Raw genomic sequence first — 15,193 nt, 5'->3', positions numbered from 1 at the left:
AAGGGGTTGAATTGCAATATCCTTTAAGAGTATTTAGTGTGGCAGGAGTTGGAAAAGTCAGGAAAACCATGTGGTTCTATCCAAAAATTGGAGAGGAGGGCTTCAGTGTATTATTCCTCAGGACCGAGCCACCAGTATTACATCTTCTCAGGGCTCTCACTGTCCATTATATCACTAATCAAGTAAGCAATTACCTAAGCGTCCAAAACTGTGCCCTATTCACTATATAGTGCATGATCTTGGAGTACCGTCATTTTACAGTGGTGTCTGAAAATGTACTACCGAACAATCCCACAATGCAGCGCAATATATGTAGTGTACCCTATCAGACTTGGAATACCCATAATTCATCACATTGTTTTGATTAAAGATTCACATGCAGCTTTTCTTTATATGCAACGCAATCTGCTGTTGCACCACAGTGAGCTCACACACATAAGGAGGTGTCACTATCTTGCTGAACAGTGCTCTATATAGTGATCTCGATTTTCGGAAGTAAGGGATAGTGATTAGGGCGCAGTTTAAAACATAGCTCTAGAGGTCAAAGGTTAAAGACGGTTAAAGAAAATCTTTTACTATTTGCACTGTTTGTGCTATCCTACTGGTGCCAGTTTCCTCACTTTTAATGATGAACACTGTGTTAGTGTCTATGACTCCTCCTTGTGGAGAATGTTCAGACCTGAACATTTCGTTTACCATTCAAACTGCAAAATCACAAGCCAATTCATAGCAAATGTACTACATTTAATAATTGCTTTGTCCATCTTAATCAAGTTATCAGTCCTAGTTCTCCTAAGATACTGATAAGAATCATAACATCCCCCAAAATGTTGTACAACACAAAAATGTCCCAACTGCGCACTAATTACTAATACTAGCTAGTTTTTGAGTATAAAGGACGTAGCATAGATAGCAGTGTCAAAGTTGAGTTTACTCGAATATCCAAGAAACATACTCAGAACGTCTGGAACAATCATAGGAATAAAGTGGAGGACTATGCAAGTACAGTGGCAACGGTGGCTGGAGACATATGTTGGCTCGGCAACACTTCATCACTTACTATTTGTACAAAACGGGTTAGTATGTTAATATTTTGCGTACTACCCTGCCAAACTCACACTATTAAGATAAGTATATAGTCTGTACCGCATAGTATTAGTGTGGAGTATGCAATCAGGACAAAACCATGGTCTCTAGATAGCTAAATATGCTAAACGCTACAGTGAAAACTGCTCTCAGCCGATGCTATGTAAGTTAGGCCCAGAAAATCCATTGCGTTCAACCAACCAGTGCTCTTCAAATGACTGTCCTTCACAGCTATGAGCTCCATACCTAATCTCTAGAGTGCCATTTCATACCACTACATTATATAGTCCCTTAGGAACTAACAATCTTCAGCATAAAACTGTTATTGTTCTTTAATGGACCAGATTGAGTCCCGTACATCACTGCAGCTGAGTGACACAAGGTGGCTCTAGACAAAACCACTGCAGGCTTTTAATTTGGCCTATTTCCTCGCCAATGGCTAATGGCAATTAGCGAGAGTTGTTTGACTTTCACAGGTCCTTGTGTGAAGCGTTCTATCAGGATTAGTTTTGACTCGGTCAGGAGAATCTCACAGCTCAATGTCACTTCGCCCCTACCACGGACTCCGGTGGTCCGCAGCCCACTCAGATAGAGCGAGAGCGAGGAGGGCGGATCACAGCTGCACTCTGCTCGCTCTCTTTCATGCCTTCTCTCTTACTAGCGTCCGTCTGATATGAGCGTTTCATCACAAATACTGAGTTTAAGAAGTTAAACATTCCAAGAACCAGTAAAATGAGCAAAAATGAGCAAAGCAGGCTCCAATAGTTTTAGTTAAAACAATCTTAAGGGCTGCAGTTTCCTGCAGTTCTTACCCAAGGTCCACTTAAGACATTTAACTGGTTTCAGTATCCAAAAAGGTTTTAATTACCTTTCAATAACCATATTCCGACCTTGATATATCCTGTAGGACTAAATGGGCTGTTTTAGTTTCTGTACCTTTAAGACATATGTAATATATATCAAGATATATATGAATAATCACCTGGTGTAATTGGCTGTCTTGTACTGTGTCTCATTTGAAAAAGCAGTCCAGGCTGAAACATGCCTTGTAATCTTTATGTAATGAAATGGGTTAAACTGTTGTAGGCTGAATAGGTAGAACCAAAACATGGACCCCATGGATCCCTATCTGTTCTACAGAAATGAAGCCAACACCGTCCACCATCTTGTCAAACTTGCCACCAGAGTCTGCGCAGTAGAGACCAGAGGTGACTTGCTTACTTGTTTGGCTTCTTCCAGACCATGTGTGTCTCAGACCACTTTCATTGAGCTTACAGTGAAGCAGAGCAGCATTTCCCCTGGATTCATAGTTTGTTCAGTTTTGAAAACTGGAGACGGGAACCAGTGCATAGAACAAAAATAAGATGAAAATTGGGCTTAAGTTTTGTCATTGAAAAATATGGGGATGGGCGGAGCTCCACATCATACTGCAACCAGCCAGCAAAAGCGCTAGACCTGTAGTTGCTTTACTGAGAAACGTTGCACTGTCCATGTTCATCTTGATACAGTGACTGGGTGAAACGTTATTGTTATTTATGTAAATAGGTTGTGTTTTTATTCAAAACAGTTTTTTGCTGTTCAGACAAGTATATATATATATATATATATATATATATATATATATATATATATATATATATATATATATATATATGAACAGTATGGACCGGTGAAGCAATATCTTTGAATCTTTACCAATATTTACATACTATGTTTCCTTCAGAACAGTGGGGAACATTCAGTTGTCTGTGTATAGGACCTTTAAAATAGCATAGAAGACAGTGGTGATTTCTTCTTTTGAATTTGATAATTTGAACAGAATACCAGTCAGATCCCAAACACAACCACCACCACTGCCAACACGAGACCATCCTACAAGAACAGAACCAGACAAGAGAAAGAGCTCAGAGATAACACTGGTTTAATGTCTGAGATCCTGAATTCTGAGTACAATTACAATTACAGTATTTACATAAAAAAAGATATAACTGCCAAAGTTAGAAAAATGCAGTACAGTAAATAAAACACCAGTAGCAGTCCCATTTCAGCCTCCACAGTATTCCAGGTGAACATCTGTGCAAGCAGTTAATCCAGAATGTCACTAAACATCTTCCTCTTCTTAGACTCTCCGGTCTGGATCTCCAGCCAGGCTGCTCGTCTCTTCTGGAAGTTGGTTAGGCTACATTTTCCCCAGACGTGGCGAGCGAACTGATCCGATCGCAACTGTGTTTCACTTGGGACTGATTGCAGGGAGAAAAAAAAGATATATAATCTATATAAGATATATTTAACAGTAATTATGAGCCTTTAGTAAAGACAACAGTTCTTCATAGCAATTCAAAGAATCACCCACATGCCTAAATGAATCACTGTCTGGTTAAAGCAATCTTTAATGTCTTGTCATATAGGACTGTGCGGAAGATTACTGAAAGTGACCTATACACGTCAGATTCAATTACATTACACATTTATCATTATTATTAATATTATTATTATTATTTTTGCCAGTGCACAGAGCAGGCCAAAATTAAAAGCCAGCTAAGGATATGCACATCACTGAATGTAGGTGGCAAATGAATAATAACTAAAAAATAAATAAATTCACACCCACAAACACACATTATATATATATATATATATATTTTTTATACATTATATATACTTTTTTTTAAATTATTCAAGCAGGAGTTTAGTATATATAAACTGATGTATAATGACAATAGGATCAGTCAATTATTTCACACCATTATTCCTTCTGTGGTTTCCCCTCACTTTGCTCAGTGTCAAAGTTCCATCTGTTCAACAAGTGAATCTACTCCTTCATGATGCAGCAAAACAACAAAAGCCATATTGCCCCCTATGCTTCCTATGATGTACTGCAATTCTATGGAATGGAAGCTTGTATCTGACATTGGCAGTCTAAAAGAAGTGCTCAGACGTACACTTGTCATACACTGATGTTTAGCAGCTGTGGTGGAGGTACCTGAAGGGACTCCTGCATCTTCTTTTTTTTTTTGAATTAATAACCACAAGGCAATAGCCAATAAGACAACAGATAGCCACACTGCTCATCAAGTGATAAGTGGGTTGACAAGACAGGAAACTAGGATGACATCACAATTGAGAAACTGTAAGACTGTGACGGGAAAATGTGTGGAGAACCACTATAGGAGATTGTAGGACTTATGGTCATCAAAGCAAGAGGAGGACCTACACAATACTGACAGATGCTCCTAGTTGTCTGTTGTTTCCTATTAGATTTGTTTTGGTATATATCAGAGATTTAGCCAAACCTGCTCAATTCACTGGCTTTCACACATGGATTTGACAAAAGTATTGAGACACCTGCTCCTTCATGTTTTAAAAAAATCTTGTTTTTGTTGGAGTAACTGTCTCTACTGTCCAGGGAAAAAGGCTTTCGACTAGATTTTGGAGGAGCACTGCTATGAGGATTCGATTGCATTCAGCTACAAGAGCATTAATGAGGTCAGGATGCTGCATGATCTCAACCCCACCTCATCCCTTGTCCCAAAAAAGTGGATGGAGCACCATCCATCATTCCAGAGTACACTGCTCCACAGCTCAAAGCTGGGGTGGCTTTATACCCCTGTAGGCCCTGCTCGGCATTAGGCATGGTGTCAATAGGATAATGTTTATCTGCTTTAGAGAAGCCTATTCTAAAGGCAGTACTTTTCTACAGGGGACTAGACAAGCTGTGTGTGTGCGCGCATTTGCACATCTGTGTCAGCTATGGGTGCAACTTAAACTAGATGAATGTTTTCATTAGAAGGGGTGTCCACAAACATTTGGACATATAGTGTGGTTGCGATTTCAGATCAGCTCACCCAGCTGCTCTGCAATGCTCTGCTTCTGGCTGATGGTGGAGCTGTTCCATACCGCCTCCAAAAGACGACTGCCGTAACGGGAGCAGGCCAACTGTGCATACAATCCCTAAAAAAAATAAAATAAAAAAAATAAATAAAAAAAGAGAGAGAAAAGGAGAAAATGACGCAAGACGGAGAGACAGAGACGGATGAGTTAAGAGAAGTGCACATACTGGTGTCAATAACTAAAGTCTGTTTTTTTTTTCCCCTTTCGGAACATAATCATTGTTCTCCCACCTCCAGCTTCCTCAAAATCTTTCCCTTCCCTTTGTCACTGGACGACGTGATCAAGGCCTGCAGGGCGTGGCTGCCAGTCTGGTCTGTGCCCAAGGTCAGCAGGTCAGCAGGACTCAGGCTGTGGAGGCTGTTCATCAGGACGGTACGGTCTTTGAAAGAGGCCAGCGCTTGGACCAGCCGCGAGCCGTGGTAGCAGACAGAGAGGGGGCGCTGCAGCTAAGGGGGTGAAACGGGTAAAATGATGATGCAATCGTATGACTCAAGTCTCAAGGCCAGTGGGAGCGACTGGCTGAAAAACAGGTGCGAGTTTGCCCACCCTGCTGCGTTCCAACACAACGGCAATCTTTAACCCTTTAATCGTCAGACTAATCATTCAGCAACTACAAGAAATCAATTATTTGGTAAATAACCCTGTTTTTTTACCCTGTATTTATTCAAGCTTACAATATGTATATATACACTACATAATGGCAGTGGCAATTCAGTTCAGTGGCCACAGTGTTGTGAGTTCGCTATCCAGTTCCACTAAGCTGTCACCACTATGCCCCTGAACAAGGCCCTTAAACCCCTCAAAGAAGAAGAACATTTTAATTTGATTATTATTAATAAAGGTGATTTAGTTCAGTTGTTAAAGCACTGGGTTATTGACCACAGGGTTGTGAGTTCGCCATCCAAGTCCACTAAGCTGCCACCACCAAGCCCCCAAACAAGGCTCCTAACCCACTCTAATAATAAGAATAATAACTATACCTACATTTACCTTCTACCTACTACCTACATGCCATCTGAAATTATGCAACTATTCACTAGATGTGTGCTACGCAGCTATATTTTGGGTCGCTTTTCATATCTTGTATTTTGCATGTTCAAAACATCATATGCAAAAATGCAAGCACTTTCAGCAGCATTAACATTTCCTCAGCAGTTTCGAATTACTATCAAAACCACCTCAAAACCTTGACCCTTGTGGTTCAGGGTGCTGTACCTGAGGAGCAGCATCGCCCTCTGCTGGCCCCAAGCTGTAAAACACCTCATACGTCAGTAAGGACAGGAAGAGCGGGAGACAGGAGACGTAGCGCGTCACTGGCTGGTTGCAGTGAAAAGCCTGAGGGGGAATCCGGTTAATTCACTTTAATACAGGTAAACAGATTCCACTTCTCCAACAACACACATCATACCGGCCAAGTCTGCCGCACACCGTCAAGGTTTACAGTCTCCAAGCCTCTGTATAATTCCCCCAAATAACTGTTGTGGCAATTATTATACTCCAACCAGTCTTAACATTAGTACCAATAGCCTAATATTGCGTAGATCCTCCTTGTGCCACCACAATAGATTGGACTATTCAAAGCATGAACTCCACAAGACCTCTCAAGGTGTTCTGTGGTATCTGGCATTTTTTTCCTGCTTTTAACACCAACATCACCTTCAAGAGCTGTCTGTTAATTTCTTGTCTTCTTGTTAGGCTCTAATGTTATGGCTGATTGGTGTATATATATTATATAATGATTTATATGTTATGGATGCTGCAGAGAAGTGGCAGCTCAGCCTGACCTGAAGGAGGTTCTGCAGCATCTTCGCCTGCCGCTCCTCTCTATGCACGCAGCTTTCTGCCAGCTGGACTATGATACCCATGTGTCCCGCTGCCAGGATCGCCTCAAACCCCTCCACCAGCTCGTCAAACACTTTCAGGAACTGGGAAAGAGAAAAACGGGAGATTTAGAAGAACACTGTTTGCATGTTCTAATTCATCCTCCAATGACTAGCTTTGGTCAGAATCTGAGGTGAAGTACCACTTTGTATTTGGCTGATGCTGCTGTCAAGGTCTGGACAGGGTAGTTTGCGAACTGGTGAAGCGCCAGTGGCATCAGCTGGTTCCTGAGATGGTTCTTGTAGATGTCTCTGAGCAGGACTTTATGAGAGGTCTGAAACACTGTCTGGATAAGCCGACTGCAGGCCTGGTCCTTCATAAACACCAGGAGTGGACTACAGAGAGGGGAGAGAGAAAAAAAATAGTGATTAAAAATTAGAGATTACTATGAGCATTTCCATAAGTCCATATGCCTCCCTCCATGAATACACCCACCCGTTTATCTTCCTTACCTGACGCCAGGAGCAGAGCTGAGAGACGTCAAGTATCCCATGATGCCTTTGTTTAGCTTCTTGCCCAGTATGGGTCTTTTCCTGTGGCAGATGGTCAACAGAATCTGGAGCACAGCGCTAGCAGCAGGGTTGGTGGCACACACTGTGGATGATGGTGGAGGGATACATTGAGTAAGAAGCTATAATGTGATTGTGTCTGTGGCTCCTCCCTTTAAATCTCTTTACTGTTTATTTCCATCTGCAGTTTAGAACTCCCCCTACAACATGACATCTCCAGACTGGGTGGCTTTTGACAATGGAGCACTGAGCTCTTGCTGGGATTTGAACTTACGATTTCCTCAGACTTGAGCAGCAGTTAGACCGTAGGGCCGGTCTCAAGCTGTGAAAATACACTACATAAAAACACAGTTCTGTGTTAAATTTAGTAACAAATGTACAAGGTTTCACAGCTCCAGAGTGGCAACACTATCTAACTGTCTGCTTGTCAAAAGAAGTTCAAATCCCAGTTACACCACAGTCCTTCATGGTCAGGGGTCTAAAACAAATGAAGGCCTCCCCACATGTGATATGGGGAGTTCTAACTTGCAGGTGGCAGAGCAGTTTCAGCTGCAGCTCATTTACTTATGTGTTTCAGGCTCAACTCAGTATGAATTGTTGATGAAACTTATATACACAAGTAAGGAAATGAGAGTTAGGAGAACTTTTGATCAAACTAATTTAACTCAAAAAAATGCTCTACAAGCAGTTGAGATGCAAAGCTCACCATTAACATTTTCCATTAGTGAGTCTGAAAGGTACTTCAACTCCCACCAAAACGATACTGGCACTTCAAAGTCTGTCAACTCAGGTTCCGTTTTTTTCTGATTTTTAGCTGACATGAAAGAAGATCAAATACAATATAATATTAAAAACAACAATAACAACACAGTTTTTCTGAAACTCTACCACTGAATACCATAATTACTAATAAACCAATTAAAATATATGTATTTCATCATGAAAAACATACTTTGAAAACAAGTCCATTTTTCATTTTCCCGCACCCCTACATGTGCAATTAAGGGTCAATTTGCATTTATCTGTAAATAATCTGTAAATAATATTGTTTTTTGTATTGAGTCTTTGACCTCTATTGTTTATATTGTGTATATATCAGTAACTTATCTACGTTTTCATCTGAATGTCTTGTTATTCCTTTAACTGTGACACTGTGAATTTCCCCACTGTGGGACTAATAAGGAACTCTTATCTTATCTAAGTTAAGTTTAAAACAGTAAAACATATGGGAGGAGTTTCTCTGCATCAGAATAGACCCAACTTCTCAAAATTTCTCAAACAATGAAAAGCTACCTGAATGACTGCCTTAATAAATATACAAAATGTAAAGTTAACAGCTACATTTACTTTAGAAGCAGAAGAATAGAAAGAGTCTCTCCACTGTTTCAGTAATGTATGCATTAAGGTCAGAATCTACAAGAACACTCAGATTTGCACAAGGCCCATTTTCTTTCTAGATTAGTACCACGGTTTACCTTCTTGATTGAATCTAGATAATGACATTCTCGGAAATTACAGACATACACTAGACTTTGACTAGAAAATGGTGTTTACAACTGGAAGCACTGTGTACTACGAAACCACTTGACCAGTTGTGCTGCTGCATTAAGGTTATAGAGACACATTGGTGTCAGCGTGGGTGAGGTTAGGACAGTGTTTTATTACCTGGTCGAGTATCAGACTGATCTTGAATGGAACAGCCTGCGAGGACATGTATGAGAGTTCTGACGACATGGGTTCCGTGGGAGTCTTTAATGAACTCCAAAATGCTCTCTCTCACCACTCGACACAGAGATAGCACCTGAGTCTCCAGCATCCCACGGTTTCCTTCATCGGATTCTTCACCTTCTTTGGTTTTGGAGCTGCTCTTCTCCTCAGATTTTGTGTCCTCTGAAAAGGAGACAGAGAAACTGGCTCATTGAACTACAAATCACACTTTCACTTTTCACTTTCACTTAAAAATAATTTTAAAAAAGATGCTCCTTTATAAACGTTCTTGTGAATCCTACTGAAAACTGTCCATCTGGCTGTCTAACTGGCTATCGAACACTTTCAGTCTATTGAGTCCAATTAAATATAACTCTTCATATGAAGAATTAAATAAATGTATTAAGAAAAATCATCAAACTCATACCCTTCCACCTGACCATCTGCCTGAGGGCACTTTCCACGACATGACCTCCACATCTTTCACATGACACAGCCTTGAACTCTGATCCCGTTTCTCCACCCAGTTCGGCCAGCACCTCTCCCACCTGGGCGGGGGCGGCCAATGACAGCAGCTTCTGAAGAGCCACACTGCCCATCCTATCCGTGGCAACAAGGTCAGCTTTTCCCTTCACCTCTGAAAGAACATTCTCTACAAAGAGAGCTATGGAGAAAAAGAAGAGTTCAATGAGCTGTAATGCCTGTAATTTTCCAATCTTTATTGCCATGAACTCAGGAGTTAGGTTGGCTTAAGTTTGTGGACACCCCATCTAATAGAAAAAAAAACAATTCAGCTACTTTAAGTTGCACCCATAGCTAAGGCAGATGTGCAAATGCCTTTGCAGCTTGCCTAGTCTCCGTAGAGAAGTACTGCCAATAAAACAGGACTCTCTGCATAAACATGAACCTGTTGGGATCATACCTAATGCCAGGTGTAGGCTAGGGGGGTATAAATCCCCCAGCATGTGAAACAGCTGTAAAGTAGTGGAACTGCGTTCTCTAGAATGCTGGTTGGTGCTCTGTACAATACTTTTGGGATTAGGTGGGGTGGTGATCATCCAAAAACCTTACCTCACTCCTTGTAAAATGATACATGTACAGTACATACAGATTACACACAAACACATTGGCCTCAGAGGGGAATCTGAACCAGAATTGAGCCGCTCACCTCTCTCCTCATCATCCGGGAACTCTTCGTTCAGCCGCTCGTAAACACGGCGGAAATATCCCACCGACATCGCATCTAGCCTCTTCCTTTTTTCATTGCCTTCTCCATCACCTCGCCCACCTTTACCCTGACTTATATTCTTCTTCTTCTTCATCCTCTTCTGCGCTGTCTTATCAGAATCTCTCTCATTGTGTGCTGCCATCTTCTCCACCATGCCCCCTCTCTATCAGTCTGTATTAAGTAGTTTATATTAAGATTGCTGGCGTGACTCCAAAGTAGAAATGCTCTTCACAAATGCACTCAGTTATAGAGGTCCTTTTCACGCTTCCATACCTGAAATACAAACACAAGGTATATTACCATTTCTGTTTTTTTTTTTTATTGTTATGTCCATAATGTGTAATTTGAAAGAAATCAGGTGAGTAGTCAGATGTTACGTTTATGCACGTTCATGCACTTTTATGTGAACTTCCAGGACTCATCATTTTATTCTGGTATGTTGGTTCAGCGTCTGGACTACTTTACGTCTTTTCTTTTTTTAAACTTTAGCATGTTGAGATTTTATTTTTAGACCAAAAACAGACCTTTTTTACTGCAAACCCTGCACAACTATACAGCACTACGCTGATAGCTGAAATACTGTATTAGTAGAGGCATCAACATACACTGATTAGCCATAACATTAATACCAGTTGTTTAATACTGAGTAGCCCCCACCTTGTGCCACGACAACAGATCTAACCATTAGATAGACTCCACAAGACCTCTGAAGGCGTCCTGTAGTATCTGGCAATAAATGTTAGCAGCAGATCCTTTAAGTCCTGTAAGCTGTGAGTTGGGGTCTGTCATGAGTTGCATTTCTTGGACCACTTTTGGTAGGTACTGACCACAGCATACCAGAAAAAACCCCACAAGACCTGCCTGATGTTTTAAACATGCTCTGACTCCGTCATCTAGCCCATTGTTTTAGCCTTTACCTCCAACATCACCTTCATCAGATGAAGATAATCAATGTTTTTCCTATCAGCTGTCAGTGGTGTTGATGGTGTGGTTGATTAATTAGCTGATCTCAGAGAGATCAGAGTGATCAGGGTTGATTGCTCAACTTTATATTACTTTCAAACTGCGGTCGATGCCCCACACCGACAGGACACGACACACAGTTAACATCCCGTGTCTGTGAAAACGGTGCGATATGTACAACACACACAAAAAAGACACTAAACAGTGCAAAAGTTACCTGTTTACTGAAACGGCAGGATCTACAGCTCACATGTGGACACTAGACAACGCTGTCGCAGAGTGATGACCCAAACACTATACGTCACGCTTGCGTCACTGTTAGGATTAGAAAAGTGTCGTTTTGTCGATTAAAAAATACTATTTTTTTTATCTTTCTGGCATAATTCCACAAATAAATCATTAAATAAAAAATGCGTTTAATTATTTACATTTTTATTTATTTTTTTATTATTATTTAATAACCAACTATTTTTTTTAAACTACGAAATCTTCGGACTTCCACATTTTCATAAGTTAAAAATATTAAAACAAACCCCAAAACAGAACAAACAAACAAACAAAAAACATTAGGTCCAAAACTCCCTATAATGTTACAATAAGTTATCCATTACATTCAATTACTTTACGTTGCACCCACTGCTGACACAGACGTGCAAATGCACACGTACAGCTTGTCTAGCCCATTAGGAAAAGTACAGCCAATAGAATAGGACTCTCTGCGGATAAACATGAACCTATTGGCCCCATGTCTAATGCCAAGCGCAGGCTAGAGGGGTATAAAGCCCCCCAGGACTAAAAGGGCTCAGCTTGAGAACACCAGAGGCCCACCACTAGAGGGACCCCTTGCCATTTCTTCACGTGTCTCACTATGGCAGCAGGTTGTGTTTTCAGAGTTAGGCAAGGCTAATTATTTTGTGGATTTTTTATGAACAGTTTGGCTAGAAGTGGGAGATTAGATCACTCCTTATGAGTCTTATGAGACTATCTCTCAATTCGCACACACATGCTTTTATGACTACTGACTAAAGGACTGCATCACTGTCTAATGACATCACACTGATGTTTGGACATGTTCATTCATTTCACAGGGAGTCAGGGACACTCTTTAAGCTTTCTAAGTATGAACTTCAGTGGGCTACTTTCAAGGGCCAATCCCTTCCTAATGGCAGTGCAGCCTGCTATAAAGGCATTGCATCACTTTCCTTTGTGACAGTAATTGTCAGCCACTTCCCATGGGCCTGTCCTCTTTTCACCTTTGACCAAGTAAACTGTGTTGCGAGGTTGCACACTAGTGGTCATATGAACATGAGTAGTGCTGAGTAATCAAATAAGCATGGAAAAGCTCTCTTCTTGTTTTTTCCATTTCTTAATACCGACACCACAGCCTGCCATCATAGGAGATTCAACTCTAACACCACATTGGGAGATGTGTAAGAGCTAGCCTTGCTAAAGTACAGCCTCCACACTGCAGGGTTAGCTGTAAAGCAGTGCCACACCGAAGTCTCACAAGAGAAGCAATAGGAGAAGCTGATATTCATCCATAGAGTCAGAAACATATGTTAAAAGATTAATTAGATACATACGATAGATGTCAGTTTTATCATGCTAATGTTTGCTGTTCTACTGTGTGGTTAAGAAAATACTTCACGCAGCCTCTTCTCACTGGTCATATTTATTTGGACGTAGATATTTGAAGTATTCAAGTTGGAAAGCTTATTTGGCTCAAACAACAAATAACTGTTCAATTAATTGTACTTATGTCACTTTACCAGAGGTGTAGCCCCTCCGTCTGTTACAGTTTACCACACCTATGGGGTAAGATGTACTGTATTCATTTAAAACGAAGCCTAAATTATTCCACCTAAAGTGATTTTTGTCAAATATTTTTAATTACCCGACAAAATAGGTACGATAAATGAACTTATCAACAAAGGTCTGACAGCAATATTGCTGAATCTGCTGAATAAGCTGTGGTCATACAGTGTCAGATATCACATAAAGAAGTCTTTTTGAGATTACTATTTTTCTTGTTTTTCATTTTTGCTATTTTAATTGTTACAGTATAAGATGATTCATTTTTAGCGACATTATCTTCAGACCTCCAGCACAAATCTGAAAAAACCAACTTCAGTCATCAAACCGTCATATCTGATGGGGGTATTTACACTGGGGTTAAATTTGATTTATTGCTGAACTATTGATTTAAATCATATTTTTAGTAGCTACTATGAACTATTCAATTACTTACTACATAATTACAAAGTAATCACACTGAAACTCATATGTATGTTATGGTAGTTATGTGTGGGCTCACAGATAAACCCTAGGGTTTGCCACAAAGACAGAATTACTTCACATTTCCCTTTGACCATATGAACCACATGCTTTCCCTCTTATCCTCATTCTGTTTCTGAACATTTATCATTCATATTGCATCTCCCCAGAGGCCCACTGTTCTGCACTTCTCCTTTTAATTTCCTTTACTCCCTTTGAGTGCCCTTTGCTTATTTCCTCTTCTCTATTGTTTTGTTTTTGGTCAAGACTTGTCATTTAACTACTTACATTTCAAGCAAAATAGTAAGACAGGGGGCGGGAGGGGGTTGTTAACTACAATATCATTTACATAGGAATAAAATAAGAGCATGACTTTGGAAGATGTGCCCATGAGGCAGCATGTAAATAACAAAAAGGAGAGGGCCAAGCACTGATCCCTGGGGAACACCCTAAACAGAAGAGTATGAATGTTAGATCTATGCTGCTGCAGACTAACAAAATCATTTCTTGCAAATTGAAATTGTGAATTACAGAGACACGAGTGAGAAGTATGTTGTGGTTCATTGAGTCACTGGCTACCAGAGTACCTGGCTACTCAGTGACCTTAAACTAGCCTGTCTCAGTACTCAAAGATAGATATGAAAATGTTCAAAAAGATTATTTTTAGATGAGAACAATTGTGGCTGGGAGGCTACCACCTGTTCTAGTCTTTTGGTCATGCAAGAGAGGTTAGAGATAGGACCTCGGAACTACAGTGGTCAGGTGTGGTTTGGTCAAGACCAGGTGTTTTAAAAACAAAAAAGAAAAGGATCGAACTGGCAGGTGAGAATTAGAATTGGCAAGAAGCTCAGAGATTAGGTCAGGCTGAGTAAGAGTATAATCAGACAGTGATTTAATAGAAGAGTTGAAGCTCGTACGAGATAATGGGTGATGGGTAGTAGGGCATTGATGATATACAGTATATTGACTAGTTTGTCGGTGAAGTGGTCCAGAAACATATGATGATACATATTATATTCCTCAGGTGTCAAGAAGAAATCAAGAAGCTCCTATTAGGGCTGGGCAATTTGACAATATTTTATTGTATTGTGAAAATTTGTATTATTGTAATAATATGTGACAATATGATCTTCTAAGCATACCGAGGATATTGTTAGTGCTTAAAGAACACTAATCAACAGCAGGTTTTATTACAAACAGTTTAATTAGACTGGTTTAATTAGATTAGTTCAGCAGATATTGAATAAAAATCACTGTGTTCAGTATGGAAGAGTATACTGTAGTTTTTAAGAATCTGATGAATACTGATGAATTTAGTCTGTGATTAAATGTATCATGATAAACAGGAAAATATCATGAAAATATTGTGATATAGTATTTTTACCATATTGCCCAGCCCTAGCTCCAACCATTATTTAAAATATATGTTTATACTATTGGTGAAATCTTACAATCTTACCAAAAAGGTGGAATTTCCAGTGCTTGGGGAAACCCACCATTAATGTTGTTTAGCAACAGGTGATACAGAAGTGACACAGGTATGATGAAATAAACAATTACATAACAAGTCAAATGCAGTACGGTTTTAAACAAGGTTGCGAATGGCAAATGTCATCATAGCCAATTTGTCAAAGGGCAATAAGTCAAGCTGCCT

General features: G+C 40.1%; 2 protein-coding genes across 3 annotated transcripts in view; one reads left to right on the top strand and one right to left on the bottom strand.

The window, feature by feature from the left end:
* LOC140545540 (uncharacterized) overlaps window positions 1–11,133 on the top strand; it is a 104,927-nt gene extending 93,794 nt beyond the window's left edge. Inside the window, exon 4 of the transcript XR_011978270.1 lies at window positions 11,122–11,133. The gene's annotated coding sequence lies outside the window, so the exon portion shown is untranslated. The remainder of the gene's footprint in view (window positions 1–11,121) is intronic.
* Window positions 3,012–11,538, bottom strand: LOC140545537 (nucleolar protein 9). 2 transcript variants are annotated; one of them, XM_072668334.1, is made up of 12 exons: window positions 11,483–11,538; window positions 10,243–10,575; window positions 9,502–9,738; window positions 9,033–9,257; window positions 8,074–8,181; window positions 7,311–7,452; window positions 7,001–7,193; window positions 6,762–6,902; window positions 6,193–6,312; window positions 5,208–5,423; window positions 4,932–5,037; window positions 3,012–3,326 (listed from the first exon to the last, which is right to left on the bottom strand). In XM_072668334.1, the coding sequence occupies exons 2-12, from the start codon at window positions 10,454–10,456 to the stop codon at window positions 3,172–3,174; spliced, it is 1,857 nt and encodes a 618-aa protein (XP_072524435.1). In that variant the 5' UTR covers window positions 10,457–10,575; window positions 11,483–11,538; the 3' UTR covers window positions 3,012–3,171. The 2 variants fall into 2 exon arrangements, with proteins under 2 accessions (XP_072524435.1, XP_072524436.1); XM_072668335.1 differs by lacking the exon at window positions 11,483–11,538 and adding an exon at window positions 10,690–10,749.
* Window positions 11,539–15,193: the final 3,655 nt, after the last annotated feature.

The sequence above is a fragment of the Salminus brasiliensis genome, chromosome 23 (assembly GCF_030463535.1).
Source record: "Salminus brasiliensis chromosome 23, fSalBra1.hap2, whole genome shotgun sequence".
Classification (NCBI taxonomy): Eukaryota; Metazoa; Chordata; class Actinopteri; order Characiformes; family Bryconidae; genus Salminus; species Salminus brasiliensis.
The sequence above is the reverse complement of the archived record's forward strand: the minus strand, read 5'-3'. Positions and strand labels throughout refer to the sequence as shown.